The sequence below is a fragment of the Solea senegalensis genome, unplaced genomic scaffold (genome assembly GCF_019176455.1).
Source record: "Solea senegalensis isolate Sse05_10M unplaced genomic scaffold, IFAPA_SoseM_1 scf7180000016327, whole genome shotgun sequence".
In the NCBI taxonomy this organism is placed as follows: Eukaryota; Metazoa; Chordata; class Actinopteri; order Pleuronectiformes; family Soleidae; genus Solea; species Solea senegalensis.
Window position 1 is genome coordinate 1 of NW_025321723.1, and position 19,567 is coordinate 19,567.

General features: G+C 45.6%; 3 protein-coding genes and 1 long non-coding RNA gene across 5 annotated transcripts; 3 read left to right on the plus strand and 1 right to left on the minus strand.

Moving 5' to 3' along the window:
* Nucleotides 1–3,222: 3,222 nt before the first annotated feature.
* On the minus strand, nucleotides 3,223–4,657 carry tmem216 (transmembrane protein 216). Its single transcript, XM_044018139.1, has 6 exons — nucleotides 4,624–4,657; nucleotides 4,224–4,237; nucleotides 3,951–4,044; nucleotides 3,751–3,843; nucleotides 3,408–3,609; nucleotides 3,223–3,323 (listed from the first exon to the last, which is right to left on the minus strand). The coding sequence occupies exons 1-6, from the start codon at nucleotides 4,631–4,633 to the stop codon at nucleotides 3,308–3,310; spliced, it is 429 nt and encodes a 142-aa protein (XP_043874074.1). The 5' UTR covers nucleotides 4,634–4,657; the 3' UTR covers nucleotides 3,223–3,307.
* Nucleotides 4,658–5,580: 923 nt separating this feature from the next.
* On the plus strand, nucleotides 5,581–8,816 carry tmed9 (transmembrane p24 trafficking protein 9). Its single transcript, XM_044018138.1, has 5 exons — nucleotides 5,581–5,775; nucleotides 6,859–6,959; nucleotides 7,187–7,312; nucleotides 7,485–7,631; nucleotides 7,742–8,816. Exons 1-5 carry the CDS (start codon nucleotides 5,628–5,630, stop codon nucleotides 7,889–7,891), a joined length of 672 nt encoding a protein of 223 aa, XP_043874073.1. The 5' UTR covers nucleotides 5,581–5,627; the 3' UTR covers nucleotides 7,892–8,816.
* A 398-nt stretch (nucleotides 8,817–9,214) lies between these two features.
* Nucleotides 9,215–13,074, plus strand: b4galt7 (xylosylprotein beta 1,4-galactosyltransferase, polypeptide 7 (galactosyltransferase I)). 2 transcript variants are annotated; one of them, XM_044018142.1, is made up of 6 exons: nucleotides 9,215–9,837; nucleotides 10,450–10,800; nucleotides 10,890–11,115; nucleotides 11,586–11,669; nucleotides 11,771–11,875; nucleotides 12,377–13,074. In XM_044018142.1, the coding sequence occupies exons 1-6, from the start codon at nucleotides 9,785–9,787 to the stop codon at nucleotides 12,524–12,526; spliced, it is 969 nt and encodes a 322-aa protein (XP_043874077.1). In that variant the 5' UTR covers nucleotides 9,215–9,784; the 3' UTR covers nucleotides 12,527–13,074. The 2 variants fall into 2 exon arrangements, with proteins under 2 accessions (XP_043874077.1, XP_043874075.1); XM_044018140.1 differs by having other exon boundaries at nucleotides 9,216–9,837; nucleotides 12,371–13,074.
* Nucleotides 13,075–13,265: 191 nt separating this feature from the next.
* On the plus strand, nucleotides 13,266–14,899 carry LOC122763022. The gene is made up of 2 exons (XR_006358834.1): nucleotides 13,266–13,447; nucleotides 13,488–14,899. It is a non-coding gene; the product is annotated as an uncharacterized LOC122763022 (long non-coding RNA).
* Nucleotides 14,900–19,567: the final 4,668 nt, after the last annotated feature.

The window sequence follows — 19,567 nt, forward strand, 5'->3', positions numbered from 1 at the left end:
TCAGGGTGTCCACCTCCTGTTTGAGAGTGCTGGCCTGACCTTTGGCCGTCCTCTCAGACTTCTGCACGGCTTGAAGTTCCTTCCGGAGTTCTTGTGCTTGCACCTCCAGGTCTTTGGTGTGCTTGTCGATCAGCTGCTGGACATTCAGCGTGTCCTGTTGCTTCGCCGCCTCCGCTCGGACTCGCTGCTCAGCGGCAGACGTCATCTCTGCCCGCATGTCCAGCAGGACCTTACTGAGACGCTTGATCTGCTTGTCTTTGTGGACCACCTGTGCTTTGAGTTTTCCGATCTCGAGGTTGCTGGCGGCACAAGCGTTGGCCTCGTTCTGAGCCTCCACCTCAGCGCGGAGGTCGTTCATCTCCTTCTCCATCTGGTCCACCTGTCTCCTGAGGTCCTCGGCCTCATCGGTCAGTGCTCGGACCTGCGAGGCGTGACCCGCCTCCGTGATGGACACTTCGTCTGCGTGTTTCTTGGCCTGTGTTTCCAGAGTCATCCTGCGCTGCTCCAGCTCACCAGACGTCAACCTCAGCTCCTCTGTTAAGGAGATGAGCGAGCACTCCTGCTCGTCCACTATCTCCTTCAGGAGCTCCAGCTGTTTGGCGTTGGGCACCTCAAAAGTGGACATGTCCATCAGCTCCTGGGCCTGTTGTTTGAAGCAGCCGAGGGAAGAGTCCATGTGTGAGGTCAGCTTCTGCTCCAGCCTCCCCAGCTCCTCGCGGTACTTCTCTCTCATGTCCTTCTGGTTCTGCTCGGCTTGTTTGTGGAGCTTCTTTATAACATTCTCCTTTTTGTCGAGTTGACCGTGGAGGTCTTTGATGGTCTGCTGAGCTAGCTTCAGAGTGCGGTGGCTCTCGGACTGGCACACCTCGTGGCGGAGGGAGTCTCGGGTGGAAGGAGTGGAGAGCTGACCTCGCAGCTCGTTGATGACTCTGTCCATGGACTTGACGTTGTCTTCTGCCTCAGACAGGGCCGCTTCTTTCTCCTCGAGCTTCTTGAAGAAACTCCTGCAGGTGGAGTGCAGTTTTTCTTTGGCGTCACTGAGCTGGCTGAAGCTCCTCGTCGTTTCTTCGTGGGCCTGTTTCAGTTTCTGATTCAGGTCCTGGTTTCTCTCCACCAGCTGCAGTATTTGGGACTTGACTTGCTGAGCTGGGTTTGAGGTCCAGTCCCCCATCCCGCCCACTGTGATGTCACCATCACACGAGGAAGCCTGCTGTTTGGTCCCTATGGTTTGGAGGAAGTCTCTCAGCAAAGCCTCCTGATCTTGCTTCACCTTTGACAATTCGCCCACTTTGGCTTTGAACTTGGCGTCCAGAAGTCTCAGCTCCTTCTCCAGGACGACACTTGATCGTTTCTCCTCCGTCATGTCTTTGATTTGATTACTACATTGTTTGATTTCTGCCAGAGCCGCGTCCAGGCTGAGGCTGCCAGATTCAAACTGTCTCAAGCGGACCAACGCCTCGTCGAGCGCCTTCTCTTTCTCCTCAACGTGATCCTTTGTGACGTTGAGCACCTGCTCGGCGTCTGCCGCTCTGCTCTCGGCAGCGTCCAACTTGGACTTCAGCTCCTCCATCTTCCTCTGCCGCGTGGCCAGGAGAAGTTCTTTGTCTTTCTTCAGCATCTTGATTTGGATGTCTCGCTCCTGGACGTCCTCCTGGGACCGCAGACTTTCCTCTTCCTTCTTAGAGAAGACTTGCTTCCACTCTTCCACTTTGGCGTCCACCGCTGCCATGATGGCTTCGTCCTGTTCCGCCATGCCGTGGATTTTGTCCGTCAACTCTTTGACCTGCAGCTGCAGACGATCCCGCTCTTTCTTGAGCTCGTCCAAACTGGCGTCACTCTGCAGCACGAAGCTCCTCAACTTGTTGTACTCGTCCGTCATCCCGTCCATGTCCTTCACGGATGTCTCAAGGCAGGACTTGTAGACGCACGCGTGGTCTTCGTCCATCTGGCATTTCAGCGCGTTGAGTCTTTTCTGCGTCTCGGCGTTCAACTTGGCGACGAGTTCGTTCTCAGCTTTGGCGAATTCTCTCACGGCTTCGTCGAAGCACTTCCTGGAGACGGTGAGTTTCCAGTCCTCAGTCCTGGGCAAATCCTGCACCATCTTCAGGACCTGATCGTTTGGACTTTGATTCTTGAGCTTCAAGTGTTTTGTCGTGGGGAACATGACGGACATCTCGTCCACGCGGTCCTCCCCGCACTTGATCATCTACGTCTGTGGTGCTGTGCGGCAGTTGACGTCCGGGACGCGGCGTCAGTGCCTCCCTCTTCTCTGTCACGATGAACACAAGCATCAAAGTCACGCGGAATGTTGACTTTGATGCTCGTGTTCTAGAAAACACACACATTACAAACAACAAACTCGCGATAAATGTGAGATTCCACCGGAAATCGTATGTTGTGACTTTTTTTAAGCGTTTTGACTAAATATGTTTTTTATTAAACTGTGAAATAAAAACACAAAGAAAAAAACGTACCCTGTGATGTCACCACTGGTTCGATCGCATTCCAGTTGAAAAGTCGGGGGAAAAAAACGTTGACGCGAGCGTATCTTGGCTAGCTGTTGTTAGCAAATACAGAAACGTGGCGTTTGTATGAGTGGCGGCCATCTTAGAATCAGGGCTGGTGAGGCTGCTCTTCTGTGCACAGGCTGCCAGAGATCGTTTCTGCTTTGAACTGTAGAGGGCAGCACCGCACCGCTCAGAGTTCAGAAGACGACGACGATACAAACACACAAAGAAGACAAACCAACATTCTACACTGTGGCTTGGATCTGAATGACATCACATCCTGTGGCCTTTTTTTATTTTTAATTTTTTATTTTGAAGAAATTGTTATGCAAATGTTTTACTTAAAAACCATATTTAGTTGAAACAACTAGAGAAAGTCACTTTTAGTTGTTCCTTTTCCCGCATATTTTGACATCGTGGGTTTTCTCGCGATCGCGGGACGAGTTTCGTGAAATGTTTCCAAAGTTTTGGTGAAACTTAAACGACATAAATAAATAAAGAGCGTCAGTTAATTATTGTGAGTGAGCGTCTGTAGCTCAGTGGACGAAAGTTAACGTCCACACGTTCGTGTTTGTTTCCCCACACAGCGAAATGCACAAGTGGGAGGGGCATTCCAGTCACATGACCTCTAAACGTTCACGTTGACCTTTCACATTTTTACAAAAATAAACTTACGTCGAGGCTGAATCTTTATAAAAATGTTTTATTTCAACTTGTTTTTGCATTTACAAAAAAAACTTTATTTACATGAACAGAACAAACAGCAGACAGTCCCTCGTCCTCTGTGATGTCCTCTGTCTTCAGTAAACTTTAGCTCTACAGGAAACAAAGCAGAAACAGTTTAACGGGGATGTTTCCAGATACAGGAGGATGACGACTTCTGAAGCCCCGCCCCCTCACCTGGAGAAGGACGATATGGACAGGAGTCCCAGCAGCAGCTCCAAGCCGTAGAAGCAGAGCAGGACGGCGCTGAGGATGAACTCCAGTCTCAGCACGAAGGTCTGCAGCAGCAGGAAGTAAACGGCCAGCGCCGCACACGGGAGGAGGACGAAGACGGACGCACACGACGCCAGGGAACGCTCGCACAGGTTCCCCTTCCAACCTGGATCAGAAAAACATCAGGTCATCAGGTCCTGCAACTGCAGACAACGTCCACCAGGTGGCACCAGAGCCGCAGACAGTGAGTTCAGCTCAAACACAGTGTCTGATCAGAAGGTTATTGATCGGTGATCGATGGACTCACCGTAAAAGATCCTGAGTGTCTCCAGAGCGACAAAGAGGACCAGCAGAACCACGTCCAGAACCAGGTTCTGTGACGGGTACGGCAGCATGATCCCTGCACACACACACACACACACGGTTCAGTTCTGTCATAATCCAGAGAATAAACAGATTATTACAGATTCAGAGAGGACGACGTCCGTCCACGCGAGACACTCTCACCTTTATATATGAACATGAGAATCTCTGCCACGTAAAAAGCAGCAAAGTACCAGCTGTTGAGGAAGAAGAGGAGCTGCAGAGGAGTGGACGACAGCTGAGGAGGACACAGAGTTAAGGACAGAGGACGCTCAGAGGCGAGGACAGAGGACGCTCAGAGACAAGAGAAGAAGCTGCAGAGGAGTGGACGAGAGCTGAGGAGGACACAGTCTAGGACAGAGGACTCAGAGATACAGAGACAGTTAGGGACAGAGACATCAGTTCAGTGAAGGATACGATTGCTTGGTTTCCTGCAGAGAAAAACAAAGTGTTGATAATCGTGACTGTAGAACAACAATAATACTAGAGTTTACAGTAATGTTAACCTTAACATTGATAATAGTAGTAACAGTATCGCTAATACCGTGTACATGTATGAATGTGGTATTAAAATAACAATAATAATAGTAATAATGAGTTAATAATGAGTTACAAAGCAGATCTAATGCTTTAGCTAACGGCTAACTGAACCTCTCCCTGACGTCTGTGACGTCACGCTGTTAAACGTTAAGCGCGCGCGCGTGAACATGTCGCGTTAACGGTCACATTTTAAACCCACGGTTCTGTTCATGTAATTATTATCATTCAAGTTATTCACGCATTCACTTGTTTAGCACAAAGAAGAAGCGTTTCTCACCAGGCGCCATGTTTGATTACCATGGAAACAGCTTGCCGGAAGTGCTGTTTCTTCTCTTCCTTCTTTCCTGGTGGACGAATCCGCCGCGGTGTTGACTTGCTGCCCCCTACAGGGGTTTCTAGACACATCTTTTTCTTTATTTCTGTTCAAACGTGCGTCACAAAACTGTCCAAAACTGTTCGTGTCACGATATTGAAAATGATCAGTCCAAATATGGCGTTTGGGGACTTTACGTTGCTGAAAACGGTAATTACGTGTTAGAAACTTAACACTTAACACTTAACAAACTCATCCGCAAAGCCAGCCATGTTGTTGGAGAGGAGATTGACTCCCTGACAGCAGTGTCAGAGAGAAGGATGTTGTCCAGGATTAGGTCCATACTGGACAACTCCCTCCATCCTCTACATGATGTGCTGACCAGCCACAGAAGCACATTCAGCAAGAGACTTATTCTACCACGCTGCACCACAGAACGCCACAGGAAATCATTCCTGCCTGTGGCCATTAAGCTGTACAATTCCTCTATATGATAAATAGGCTTATACTTCCTCTGTATATATTGTTAATATGGGGGGAGGGGGAAGTACAAGTTGTGAAGTATATTCTGGAAATGTTGTAACTCTGTAAATTTATTCTTATTTTAATAGTATTTTTAACTCTGTAAATTTATTCTTATTTTAATAGTATTCTTTAATTTTGTAATTTTAATCTTATGTTTACTCCTACTTCTTCCTATAGTTTGTAATTTTGTAATTTCCAAAAAAATTGCTGTTACAACATTCGTTACTTTTGTACACTGGAGCGCTGTGACGAAAGAATTTCCCGCAAGGGATTAATAAAGTATTTTCTATTCTATTCTATTCTATTCTAAACTTCAACTCCCAGCATGCTCCTGCCCCGCGCTGATTGGCCACAGTGGGACGATGGGTTACGTGGCATTGCAGTGGGTGCGCATGCGCAGTGGGTGAGTCCCGGTGCTGGTGTATGTGTGTGTGTGTGAGAGGATGAGGATGAGGATGAAGCAGCAGAGTGTGTTGTCGTTTTTCCTTCTCAGCGCTTTTTACAGCGTCGTCTCGTCGCTTTATTTCCACATCGGTGAGACGGAGAAGAAATGTTTCATCGAGGAGATTCCCGACGAGACGATGATCATCGGTGAGTGTCCGCCGGTGTCCCGCGGCTAACGCTAGCCACGGCTAACGCTAGCGCCACCGGCTAACTGGAGCTAAAGCTAAAGTCGTGCTCGTGTCTTTGAGAAAGTGACAAACAGCCGCTCACGTGCTGTTTTTAATGATATTCATCACTCAACACGCACATAAACCGTTATAATGCGTGAATAATGTGACACTTTGCGTTTAGTTTGTGTATTTAGACATGTTGACACTGCATTAGCATGAAGTTAGTTCCTGTTTGAAGCTAAAGGAATACATGGAAACGATCTTTAAAGTGCCGTAAAACTGCCGTAAAACAGTAAATACGAAGAGAAACTGTCACTGAAAACGCTAATGATTGAAAACAGAGGCGTACAAACGTTTTTAAATGGCTCATTTTCCTAATGTAAACTTTCCCGGGGGCTAATGGTGCCTTCAGTGACGTTTTAACAGTCAAAGTTACACACGAATGCACTGTTTTATAACACTTTTAGTTACATTGTCACAATTATCTGTTTTAAATGGCATTGGAATCAAACCTGAGTCGAAAAAATGAACAAATTCTGTAACATGTGGAGTCAGATAACATGGTAGCATAAAGTAATATTTACAGGTATGTAATATGTACACGTACAAGAACACTTATAGGTATAAGTCAATAAAACAGGGGCTTCAAACTCAAAATGACCCGGGGGCCACTGAACTTCTAGTTTAGATAATGTTATATATAATTAAATGATGAATTTAGGAATGTGATCAATGTAACTTTCCCAGATTTCATCATTTTGAGTTTGACTGTGAGTTTGAGTCCCGTGGAAATAAGTTGTGCAGCTGGTGAACGTATGTATCGTTCACCAGCTGGGATGTGAACCCGGTCTCTGGTTCCCAGTCTGACACCGGACTGTGGTTTAAAACCTACATGTGAACTGAAGTGCGTCAGAGACGAGACAGTAAGGATGATCCGATATATGTCTGCGCTGACCTGACATGAGCATAGAAATCGTAGCGGTCCTGACGGGACGGACAGAGACAGACAGACAGACAGACAGACAGACAGTGAGTTACAGTGGTTTGTGGGTCTGTGCAGGAAACTACAGGACTCAGCTGTACGACAAACAGAGGGAGGAGTATCTTCCTGCCACACAGGGGCTGGGCATGTTTGTCGAAGTCAAAGATCCCGATGACAAGGTAAGACTTGTTATCAACAATAATAATAATAATAATGTGTGTATGTTTTTATACTTTACATGTGGATATAAAGCTGCACACGGGTCGTTTCCCTCAGATAAAATGTGTGACGTGATCTTAAAAACCCTTTCATTTCTTTCTTTGTGTGCTACAATCCCTTCACTGGGTGTAATCAGATTATTGTGGTGTCTGTATTCAGATTATGTCCTGTACGTTGTTTCCTGCAGGTGATTCTGTCTCGTCAGTACGGCTCAGAGGGAAGATTCACCTTCACGTCGCACACACCGGGAGAACATCAGATCTGTCTGCACTCCAACTCCTCCAAGTTCTCCCTGTTTGCTGGAGGCATGCTGGTGAGCGCACTCACACACACACACAGCTCTGCCCCCCAGTGGTCAACTGACAGAAGAGATGTTACTGCGGCCATTGGCGTGGATTTTATCTTGTATTCTGTTTGTGTATTTTTGTGTTTTACTGATCACGTGATTCCCCCGCCGACCTGCTGGGGGCGCTGTTGTGTTGCAGAGGGTTCACCTGGACATCCAGGTGGGAGAACACGCCAACAACTACGCGGAGATCGCTGCCAAAGACAAACTGACGGAGCTGCAGCTGAGAGTGAGACAGCTGGCGGAGCAGGTGGACCAGATCCAGAAGGAACAGAACTACCAGAGGGTCAGTAACTCCGCCCACACACACACGTCACATGACCACCAAGTGTTTGTCCACACTGTGACGGCTGTTTGTCACTGAGCGCCCCCTGCTGTCTGTGTGTTTCCTCTCAGTACCGTGAGGAGCGTTTCCGTCAGACCAGTGAAAGCACAAACCAGCGCGTCCTCTGGTGGTCCATCGTCCAGACTCTCATCCTGGTCGCCATCGGCATCTGGCAGATGAGGCATCTCAAGAGCTTCTTCGAGGCCAAGAAACTGGTGTAGAGTGTGTGTGTGTGTGTGTGTGTTTAATCTCTACTGATGGATGCAGTAAAAACTCCTGAGGAGTCACGACGCAGAAAAATCCAACATCATCGTCATCAAGACTGTTGTTGTTGTTGTTTTTCCTCATCCGTTTATCACAACGACAGAAAAACATGTGGAGCTATTTATTACACAGCTGTCATATCACGCGTCTTTGTGAGGGACATGTTTGTTTGTTTGTCTGTCTGTGTTTAACATGTTTGTTTGTCTGTCTGTGTTTAACATGTTTGTTACTGGCCACTAGAGATGTCGGAAAGAAGAGTTGGGTTTTGTTAGTCTGAGTCTCAGAGTCCTGAGTCCTCAGATTATAATCAGATTATTATAGTTTTTGGGGGGCGGGGCGAGCATATTTTCAGATGTAACAAAGAATGAATAAAGATCAGTGAAGATGTTTAAAAACGTGTGTTTTTAAAGGAAATGATAAACAAGAGAACATTTTTATAACTTGTGCAGATTAAAGCAGATGTTTGTTTGTTTTCAGTGTCACATGATCGGTCATAATCCAGTTTGGTGAAGGAGGATGTGATGTCACTGTGATTCTATTTGTTACTTTCATTTGAGTGAAGCTTTTCTTTTTTCGTTTGTGTCCAAACTGAATGTATGTTTTCAGTCAAATCCACTTTTTCTGCGTCCACGCTGATTTTAATGACCTTTATTTTGAAAAACTACTTCAGCAGCAGCTTCTGCAGTAAAAAAAAAAAAACCTCTATAAAGTTAATCTTTTATTTGTTTTTCCTCTGGTGGTTTTTGTGTTCAACTGTTTCTGTTTCCCTGGCTTTGACTTTAAATCAGCGGTGAAGGTTCATTTTTATTTTATTTTGAAGAGATTCTGTCAATGAAATCTGTCAGGAAAGTTGCACTTGAAATAAAGTTTTGTCACCTTTGACCCCAAATGTTTACGTCTCTTCTGTTCTTTAAGAAAATAACCAAAGACCTTTGTTTCTCAAACATTGAGTCAACAGGAACTCACCCATTTTATAATGAAATCAGCAAATTTCATCACATTTTTTGTCAACATTCTGATTTTAAAGATTTAAAATACATGTAAACAATCTATTTATTTTATTAGTTTACATTTACTTTAATGTTTTGAGATATGTATATATATATATTTCAACTTCAAAGCCTCATTTGCTTCCGTTTAACTCTGGCCCTAATCCTCTTCCGTAGTTTAAATGCATTTCCGTTGGGTTAATGTGTGTATGTATCGACTATTCCGATGCAACAGTAGTGCACTGTCCCTTTAACTGAAAAATAGGAACCTTATTTATTACAAAAGCGCCTCTGTTCCCCCTCGGACTGTTCCTCGGGTTGTACCGTACTACAGTCGACTTGTGTTCGTGTTTTTTTCCTCCTCTTTAGTGTAAAACCGTCGTAAATTGTTCCGGTGTCTTTATTCCGGTTCTGTTGCGTTCGTGCGGGCTCGGGTAAGAACGGGCCGTCGGTGTCGGTCAATAAAACGACGTAAAAGCCGAAGATGTCGGAGTGTGAGCCCGGAGCGTCGGTGTGTGTGAACAGCTACATGCTACGTGTACGGTAACGGTTAATGCGAGGGGGCTGCATGCTAAGCTAACACACGCCAAACCCCGTCCGAGTTTTCTGGTTTTAAACATAATTGTATCGAGCAGATGTTCCCAGGCTGCGGAACCGAACCGCTCTGTTCGGGGATTATTAGCCGAGATTAACGGCGGCGCTCGGCTCGATCTCTGACACCATGGAGCTGTGAAAACCAGTGGGATTAACCGCGGGGCTTCGTTTCTCATGCCCCCGCTCAACAACAGCACCTCCGCGGCTGCGTCTCTGCTCGTGTGTCGGTGTTGTGGATCGTAAAGAACCGAAGTGAAACCGGTAAAGATGATGTATTCATCGAGAAGAAAACCCGTGCTCTACTTCAAAGAGGAGCGGAGGTGAGTTTACGTATTATGTTTATGCTCATTTAAATAAACAAAACAAAACATTAACCAAATCTAATGATGTGTTTTGGCTTTTTAAAGAAATGAAACTTCTAAAGTTCCTCATGGGAAACAGAAGGAGTGAGTAGATGTTGTCTCCACTCGGAGGTTCCTAAACTGTGATTCGGGGACTTTCACTTATTCATATTATTCAACATGGTGAATTTCTATTATCAGGATAATCCTGAATGTCCACCTTCTGTCCACCTCGACAACATACAGTCATAGTCATTTATTCTGAAGTGCCACATGGGGGACCTGCATTTTCCGAGACAGTCATTCCACGATGACTTTTTGATGCCCCTCTGTTATCAACACTGAAGGAAAACAACAACTCCCATCATCCAACACTGCATCACCATGACAACACGAGCCGTTAACGAGTCAGTGGTCGCAGCGTCTGAGTCGCTGACACAGTTTGGAAACCTCAGTTTGACGATCACTAACCTGAATGCTGTTTGGTTGAGAGTAGAAACGAGGAACTGCACTCAAGACTCTGTGTGTCAGGCTTGTTCTCAGCAGCAGGGGGCGCTCTCAGCAGTTGTGTGTGTGTGTGTGTGTTTTCAGGTTCCTGTCTGGTAAATGTACCGTCTACAAGCTCTTTGGACTCTGCATGGTTCTGGTGCTGGTCTCGCTGCTGTGGCTGCAGCTCAGCTGTTCCGGGGACATGAACGAGGACAGACGTCTGTCCCGGCAGCAGCAGCAGCAGCAGCAGCAGCAGGCTCCGCCCTGTCCCGCTGACGCTCAGGCGTCCTCGGTGGACGACCTCTCCTGGGGTCCTCACAAACTGGCGCTCATCGTCCCGTTCAGAGAGCGCTTCGAGGAGCTGCTGGTGTTTGTTCCCTTCATGCACACGTTCCTCAACAAGAAGAAGATCCGCCACAAGATCATCGTCATCAACCAGGTGGACCACTACAGGTGAGAGCAGGAAGCACCCGTCACGCAGTCGGCGTGCAGTTTTTCAAAGTAAGAGTCACAGAAGCTGACAGCGGTTCCCTCTGTTTCAGGTTCAACCGCGCGTCTCTGATAAACGTGGGTTACCAGGAGAGCGGCAACGACACCGACTACCTGGCGATGCACGACGTGGACCTGCTGCCGCTCAACGACGCCCTGGATTACGGTTTCCCCGAGGACGGGCCGTTCCACGTGGCCTCGCCCGAGCTGCACCCGCTCTACCACTACAAGACCTACGTGGGAGGGATCCTGCTGCTCACCAAGAGGCACTACCACATGGTACTGACACTGAATGAATGAATGAATGAATGAATGAACCGAACGGCGTTTATTTTCTTCCTCTGGACCTCACGTTCACTGTGCTCACAAGTTGTACCAGTAGAGGGCGCTCCAGGGCCAAACATAAGCCACTCATGTCATCATTAAGACTTTTGTCTTGTTTGTTACACACATTTGTTTCATCCATCCATGGCAGCAAGTATCGATAATTAACACATAACTCAATTTAATTTATATTTAACATTATTATAATTATTATTGTATTATATTTAGTATTATAATATTTAAATCAATTGCAGAGGTTTAGTTTAAAGAAGCTTCTACTGTGAAAACATGATGTAGTGATGTGTAGTCTCCACCAGATGGAGCTGTTTGATGACAAATGTGCAGCTCACAGCAGATTTGATTGTTGTGATGATAGAATTGTCCCACACGTGTGTTATTGTTGTTGTTGTTGTTGTGTTTTACAGTGTAACGGGATGTCAAACAGGTTCTGGGGCTGGGGCCGAGAAGACGACGAGTTCTACAGGCGACTGAGGAAAGCCGAGCTGCAGGTGAGGATGCACCTCGGTCTCTGTCGGTCTCTGTCAGTCGCTGTCGGTCGCCGTCACTCGCCGTCACAGGTGACACCGTGTGTCTGTGTTTTCCTCTGCAGCTGTTCAGACCGAGTGGAATCACCACGGGATATAAAACCTTCCTGCACATCCACGACCCGGCCTGGAGGAAACGAGACCAGAAGCGAGTCGCCGCTCAGAAACAGGTACAGACCGTCGCACGCTTCACTCTCAAATAAAGTCCAAAATAAAACCATTTAACAACAAGTGAGCGCTGAAGAAACGTTAAACTCAAGTCGTATAGATTTGTAAATGAACGTATGAATATGAACCATGTGAAGGTGTGAGAGGAGGTGACGATGAAATGCGTTTCAGACGCGCTCGTGTTTGAAATCAAAGACCAGGAGAGAAACGAGTTTTCTTAAAGGGCCAGTACACGAGGAAACACAGAAGCCGTCACCACGTTCTTAAAACATCGTAAACTTATTTAAATATATATTTTATCTTTCGTCAAATGGATAAAATGTGTTGGGTTTTTTATAACTTGTTTTCTCACTGGCAGCCATTTTGTGTCAGTGCTCGCTGTGACGCTCGAGGAGACAACTGATGTTTTTAAAACTTCTGATGCTTCAAAACACATTCAAAATCCAGATTTACACCCCGCCCCCAACCCCGCCCCTGCCCCTCCTCCTCCCCCGCAGGAGCAGTTTAAAGTGGACCCAGAGGGGGGGCTGACCAACCTGCGGTACCAGGTGGAGTCCAGACAGGAAGTGAGCATCAGCGGCGCTCCGTGCACCGTCATCAACACCAAACTGGAGTGTGAGCAGGACCGGACGCCCTGGTGTCTGCTGGGTTAGACCGGATTATGTCTGGATTATGTTTGTGGAGCGAACCAAACGGCACAGAGGAGTGCACGGCTTACACCGTGAACTGTGATGGTGGATTAAGACCTTCAGATTATGAATAATCTGTCAGAACTGTTACATCAGAGTCTGTTACAGTGGAGACAGAAACACTGGTACTGTGAACGCAAACTTTACCTTTTATTATTATTATTATTATTATTATTATTAGTGTTTTATTTTAATCTGGGATTGTGCAAATGGAGCAGAGATTATGAGACGAAACACTGAAACATCGCGGTTTTCTTTTTACTAAACTTTGGTTATTTGTGATGTTTTTAAAACGAAGAGAAAAGTTTTTTTGATATTTTTCCCTTTTTATTTTCTCTTTTATGTTGAATTTGCCAAAGAATGAGGATTATTATTAATCTGGTGAAGGCTGGTCAGATTATTCCTTCTGGTCCGACTCAGTTGTGTTAGATTATTGTAGTTCTCTGCTGTCGTCATGTGCTGCTCACACTCGACTGTACGACGCTGTTTATGACATAAATGTGACAACAACGCCCTCTTCTCTCTGTGTTTACATGAACCTGGTGACAGGGTGAGACTGTGGAGGTGAGAGGGTGAGACTGGTGACAGGGTGAGACTGTGGAGGTGAGAGGGTGAGACTGGGTGACAGGGTGAGACTGGAGATGAGAGGGTGAGACTGTGGAAGGAGAGGGTGAGACTGTGGAGACTGAGACTGTGGAGAGGGTGAGACTGGTGACAGGGGAGACTGAGATGAGAGGTGAGACTGTGGAAGTGAGAGGGTGAGACTGGAGATGAAAAGGTGAGACTGTGGAGCTGAGAGGGTGAGACTGGAGATGAGACTGTGGGTGACAGGGTGAGACTGTGGAGATGAGAGGGTGAGACTGGTGACAGGGTGAGACTGTGGAGGTGAGAGGGGTGAGACTGGTGACAGGGTGAGACTGTGGAGGTGAGAGGGTGAGACTGTGGAGATGAAAGGGTGAGACTGATGACAGGGTGAGACTGGAGGTGAGACTGGAGATGAGAGGGTGAGACTGGTGACAGGGTGAGACTGTGGAGATGAAAGGGTGAGACTGATGACCGGGTGAGACTGGAGATGAGAGGGTGAGACTGGAAATGAGAGGATAAGGTGAGGGGGTGACAAGATGATATTGGGAAATGAGAGGATGAGACTGAAGAGACAGTCTACGATGACTGGGTTATGTAGTGTTGCATAATTCCAGCAGGTGGCAGTGGAAGAGTGAAAGAAAATGTACTTCCTGTTCACACTGACGTTCACACGCTCATGTGTCAGATGATTTTCATCTGAAAACAGGCGTGTGGATGTTTTCATCCTGTGAAGACTTTAATTTATTCATTCATTCATTCACCGTTCATCTCGTGTTAATGCTAGTGTGTGAAGAAAAGAGTAAACGTCTTCAGAAAAATCTCTCGTCACACGCAAAGGTTAACGTTCATCTGGACGGTTCCTCCTTTCCTCGTCTCCTCGTCTCCTCGTCTCCTCGTCATCTTCATGAGTTGTGTCCAGTGCGTGACTTAAGGCAGCTGTGAGTCAGGAGGAGGAGGAGGAGGAGGAGGAGGAGGAGGAATGATGCTGGTAAACACAGGTGAGCGTCACAGATGATGACCTCAGTGATGGGTCAGAGGTCAGAGGTCAGCTTTAATGATGAGTCTGTTCCTGATGACGATCTCTGCCTTCATCGTCCACACTCACGAGGTGACCCTCGTCCTCCTCCGTCCTCTCCAAGGGTCACATGGCGAGGGGCGGAGTCACATCACAGGAGTGCCAGCAGTGAGGCATGAAACAGAAGAGTTAAACGTAACCACGTCGATTTAACCGAGCGCGAGGGAGAATATCTGCCTCGCTGCCGAGGCCCCGGGGGCCCCCGGGGGCCCGGCCCTCACCCTCTCCCTCTGTTGCTGCTCTCACGGCGACACAGTGGTGGGTTTGTGTTGGGGACGAGACAAAGACAGGATGGGGCTGAATCTACACCTTTCCCCCACAAAGCTGTTTCCTCCTGGGTGCAATTTTCACCTTTTGTTGGAGGTGACTGTGACGGGTGAGGAGAGAAAAGACTGGAAACACCTCTGTGCTCCGCAGCTGTCTGCTAATTCTTTAATTCCCCACCCGGTAATTATAATTCTTTATCTCTGCAGTCACGCAAGATAATGGAAATTGTATAGTAATAAGTCTGAGGTTCACACGTGTTTATAGATGCTGAGGGTTCTTCAGAGCACATGTGGTGCCAACACTTCATTTTCAGCCTCTGCTAATGAATGTGGGCGGGGCTTTGTTTCTATTATGGAGCAATTAAGAGAAAATAAAAGATAAACTGGAGGATTCATAAAACACAAGAGGGAGCAACTGTGTCAGAGAGCGTCTTTATCTCGCTGTTGGAACAGGAAACTGAAGTTTGTCAAGCGCTCACTCTCCCGCACCAAAGCCCATAGAGAAGATCACTGATTTTAACATCACACACACACACACACACACAGGAGCTGTTGAAGAACAGGAAGTGAACAACCATCACTTCAAATGTCTCATTTTAACAATTCGGCTTCTTAAAATATTTAATTTAGACTTCACTCGGTGACACAAAGTGACCACACGAGGCAGCAGCCGCTTAAATCACTGGTTTTCTCTATGGGCTTTGGTGTGGGAGAGTGAGTGCTGTTCTCACAGTCGTAGATTTAAACCGACTTCCTCTATCATCGTCTCTTTAATAACAAAAGTGCATCAAACGCACATAATTAAAGGAGCAGTGCAGTGTGTGTGTGTGTGTGTGTGTGTGTCGGCACCAGTCCACCTACAGATGGTCGGACTCTCACTTGTCTGTCACACTCTGATTGGCTGCTTCACTGCTGGAAGCTGCTGAACTGAATCAAACAGATTTTCTTTCACAGGAAAAGACACGCACACACACACACACACGCACACACACACACACACACACACACACACACACACACACACAGCATGTACAGGCAGAACACAAACACCAGTGCAGATTATTTTCCATCCAGTTTTTATATATTTTTTTTTCTTACACATCGTTGTGACTTGTGGTTAAATGTCTTGGCCCCCCCTCTCTCTCACACACACACTCACAAGAGGTAATGAGTAGGTGTGTCGACCTCTGACCTCGTGATGTTTCTCACAGTGTGACATCTGTGGCAGCAGAACATCTCCAGAAAACCAGCGGCTCCTGCAGTGTGTGTGTGTGTGTGTGTGTGTGTGAGACCACTGGGGGGCGCTGTGCTGTTTGTTATCAGCGCAGATCGTCAGGTTTCACACACACACACATTAACAGTGGATTAATCAGATTTCGCAGGTTTAATTAAATGTTTTCATTTACAACTTGGTTAAAAGTTAAGATTTAATTTAATTAAAAGTAAAAAATATCTTTTATTGTCTGAGATTCTTTTCATTTACAGTCAGTGATTGATTTTTAATGAAAACGCAGTTGAAATCATCATATAAATTAATACTTTATAACTAGAAGATATTAGTCAATTATATTTATATTTTATTTTATATATCGTCCTTTACAGTTGTTATAGATTCATTTTTAATAATCAGTAATAATTAAATACATTACAGCATATTTAAAGTGTATTATTCACACAAATATGATTATTTACAATAATTATAAGCACTTTTTTCACTTTAAGCATCCGTGTTGTTATTGTTTGTTGTTTTTTGCATGTTTATATGACCTGCAGGGGGCGCTAGTTTGTGCGTAACAAATCTCTAATATGGAAACAGAAGAATGAATGAATTTATATTCATTTATTGAGGAAATGTCGTGGAGTAAAAGTAGAAAGTCCATCCACACTAAAACGGCCTTACAGTTTTCAGAATAAAAATCTTAGTTTCTGTTCATCCACACTAAAACGGCCTCACAGTTTTCAAAATAAAAGTCTCCCTTTCTGTCCGTCCACACTAAAACAGCCTCTCTGTTTTCAGAGTAAATGTCTTAAGTTTGTGTCCATCCACACTAGAACACAACCTTCTAGTTTTCAAAATAAATGATTTTATTTATTTATAACAAAGTAAAGTACAGATACGTGATTTTTTTTGAGTACAGTAACAACGTATTTGTACTTTGTTACAACACTGCGCGCGCACACACACACCTGTGTGACGTCACTCACGTTTTCTAACGAGTCCAGTTAACGACCGTTTACGTCCACGATAACCTGAGCGGCTGTCAGTCACTCAGTAGCCCCGCCTCCCCTGCCCTCCCTGTTAAAGGCTGAGTTTGTGGCCCGCGGTGGTGCAGCGGCGGTGTTGGTTGTGACATTGTTGGCATAGCTGCTGCAGCTGCAGGTGAAAACACGTCGCTGTCAAACTAACGCTTCACCTCCTGCAGCAATTTGTCCTCCACAAACACATAAATTACCGTTTATGAACGACTGCAGGCGGCCGGCGCTCCGACACGCTGACTGACAGCGAGGGGGCGGGGACAGCAGGGCCGCAGCGGCAGCAGGGCCCCCCCGGGCTGCAGGGCCCCCTGCAGGCGTTTCCAGGGAGTTCCCTCTTAAAATTCAACTTTGATTTACGAGAATTTGCCCAATTACAGAGTGAAAGAGTCTTTAGATTTGCTGTGGCGTCGTGTCTGAGAGTGAGTGAAGGTTTTCATGTTCTCACTTCACTTTACACCAGCTCATTATTTTCATCATAAAAGACATAAAACAAACGCTCAAACAGACTAAAACATTTCAAAATAAAGTTCAAATAACATTTATTATTATGTAGAAGATTGTTTTAATCCTGTTTACATCCACACTGTAGTGAAGTGCAGACTTTTATTTTGAAAACTGCCAGGTTGTGGTTTAGTGTGGATGGACAGAGACTAAGACTTTTTCTTTGAAAACAGAGAGGCCGTTTTCGTGTGGATGTGCAGAAATTAAGACTTTTATTTTGAAAACTGTGAGGCTGTTTTAGTGTGGATGTACAGAAACTAAGACATTTACTTTGAAAACTGTGAGGCTGTTTTAGTGTGGATGGGCAGAAACTAAGACTTTTATTTTGAAAACTATGAGGCCGTTTTAGTGTGGATGGACAGAAACTAAGACTTTTACTTTGAAAACTGTGAGGCTGTTTTAGTGTAGATGAAAACTGAAGTAGTCAGTTGTATTTTAGCATGGACAAACTAAAAGTGAGACCTTTATTTAGAAAACTGTGTCAGTGTGGACTAACAGTTATATATTAAACTGCAGGTTTTTGTTAGTGTGGACCAACGGAAAACAACAACGTTATCTTCCAGTTCTGTATGCTGTGATTTAAAGCTTCGACATGTGTGAAAACATGAAATATAATCAGAGCGAACATTAACTGTGACGCGTCTCAGGCGTCCATCAAGAGACGATGTCTTTAAAATACTTTGTGTGTGTGTGTGTGTGTGTGTGTGTGTCATCACTTTGCTCTCGTTTCCTTAGTTTTCTTCACAAACCGTCACAGAAACAGTCGCTCCATCATCAGAGGGGAAACGTCAGGAAGTGCCGCGGAGAGAGAGCTGACAGCTGATTGGACGACGCGTCAGAGACACTGACAGAGAGACGTGAGTGTGTGTGTGTGTGTGTGTGGAATGTGGTGTGACCACCTTCAGAGGAAACGGCAGTAATTACGTGAACAGATGTCACAAACAACAAAGACAAACTGTACACAAATGATGTTTTATTATTTTAAAAGAAAACACACTTTTTATAACAGTTGTGACGCTCAATATCGTTTTGAACCCGGTAAACAAACGTGTTTGAGAAATGACTGATTTAAAAAACCACTCACTCTCCCACACCAAAGCCCATAGAGAAAATCAGTCATTTTAGCTGCCGGGGACACAGGAGCTGCTGGTCCTCTGCTGCCTCGTGTGGTCACTTTGTGTCACTGCGGTCAATCTGAATGAAGGATTTCAAAAGCCGAATTGACAAAATAAGACATTAGAACTCGTGGATGTTAACTTACTGTTCTTACTGTTATTCAACAGCTCCTTTGTGTGTGATATTGTTAAAATCACTGTTTTTTCTATGGGCTTTGGTGTGGGAGAGTGAGTGCTTTCAAACATCAGTTTTTTACAGTGAAATAAAGACGTGAACATGTTCTGAAGACGTCGTTTCAGTAAATTTCACTTCACATTGTCTCTCAGATGTCTGTGGACATGTGGACATGACACCAGCGACTTATTGGAATATGCTTTTTTTTATGCAGACGCCATTTACACAGAGACGTGTGTGACGATGGAGGTCGTGTAGAGACACATCGTCCATCAGCGTCCCGGTCAACTCCCCGCTGAGCCTCCAACCGCCGTACGTTTCACATGAATATGTGAGGTGTCACTTTATAATCGAGTCATATTTTTCATTTTAGGGGAGTCGGTGAAACCTTTACACAGAGCTGAGAGGGAGAAACTCTGTTCAGAAAAGTCCAGAAACAAAGAAACCGAGAGAAAACAAAGTTCAAACAAAACAAGAGACAAAGACGGAAAACCGCTCACTCTCCCACACCAAAGCCCAGAGAGAGGACATCACACATAACTCGACGTCGACGACAAGGTTTGACGAGGACAACAAAAGTGAGCGGGTTGTAAACACAAGGGGCGAGCGAGCGAGTGAGCGAGTGATTGAGTGAATGAGTGAGTAAACAAACACCAGGCGTTTAGTGACTAATTGTCTTCACTGGGGAAAAAAAACATGAGGCTTCAGTTAAAACATGTAAAAAACCTGAGGGAGGAAATGTACACTGCTACAGGAAGAGCCCGGGGACACACACACACACACTCAGAGGAGAAGAAATGCATGAGTGTCCCTCAGAAACTCACACACACACACACCTGGAGACAAAGGGAGTGTCTCTCAGACACACACACACACCTGAGCGACCTCCCCCACACACACACACACATGTCAACACTGAAGTTGTGGACTAAACTTCCTCTGAGATCAAAGAGAAACGTTGTCACAAACTTTCACACACGTTTGATTTCACTGACATTCATTCATTCATTTATTCACAATAACCACTTCATT

Excerpts from the sequence above, each read along its gene's own strand:
- tmem216 (XM_044018139.1), bottom strand. Across the intron at positions 3,844-3,950 it reads TCTCATGTTCATATATAAAG|GGATCATGCTGCCGTACCCG; the intron begins GTGAGAGTGTCT and ends GTGTGTGTGCAG. Across the intron at positions 3,610-3,750 it reads GACACTCAGGATCTTTTACG|GTTGGAAGGGGAACCTGTGC; the intron begins GTGAGTCCATCG and ends TTTCTGATCCAG.
- tmed9 (XM_044018138.1), top strand. The coding sequence starts at position 5,628 with ATGAGGATGAGGATGAAGCAGCAGAGTGTGTTGTCGTTTTTCCTTCTC. Across the intron at positions 5,776-6,858 it reads CGACGAGACGATGATCATCG|GAAACTACAGGACTCAGCTG; the intron begins GTGAGTGTCCGC and ends GGGTCTGTGCAG. Across the intron at positions 6,960-7,186 it reads TCAAAGATCCCGATGACAAG|GTGATTCTGTCTCGTCAGTA; the intron begins GTAAGACTTGTT and ends TGTTTCCTGCAG.
- b4galt7 (XM_044018140.1), top strand. The coding sequence starts at position 9,785 with ATGATGTATTCATCGAGAAGAAAACCCGTGCTCTACTTCAAAGAGGAG. Across the intron at positions 9,838-10,449 it reads TACTTCAAAGAGGAGCGGAG|GTTCCTGTCTGGTAAATGTA; the intron begins GTGAGTTTACGT and ends GTGTGTTTTCAG. Across the intron at positions 11,876-12,370 it reads GAGTCGCCGCTCAGAAACAG|GAGCAGTTTAAAGTGGACCC; the intron begins GTACAGACCGTC and ends CCTCCCCCGCAG.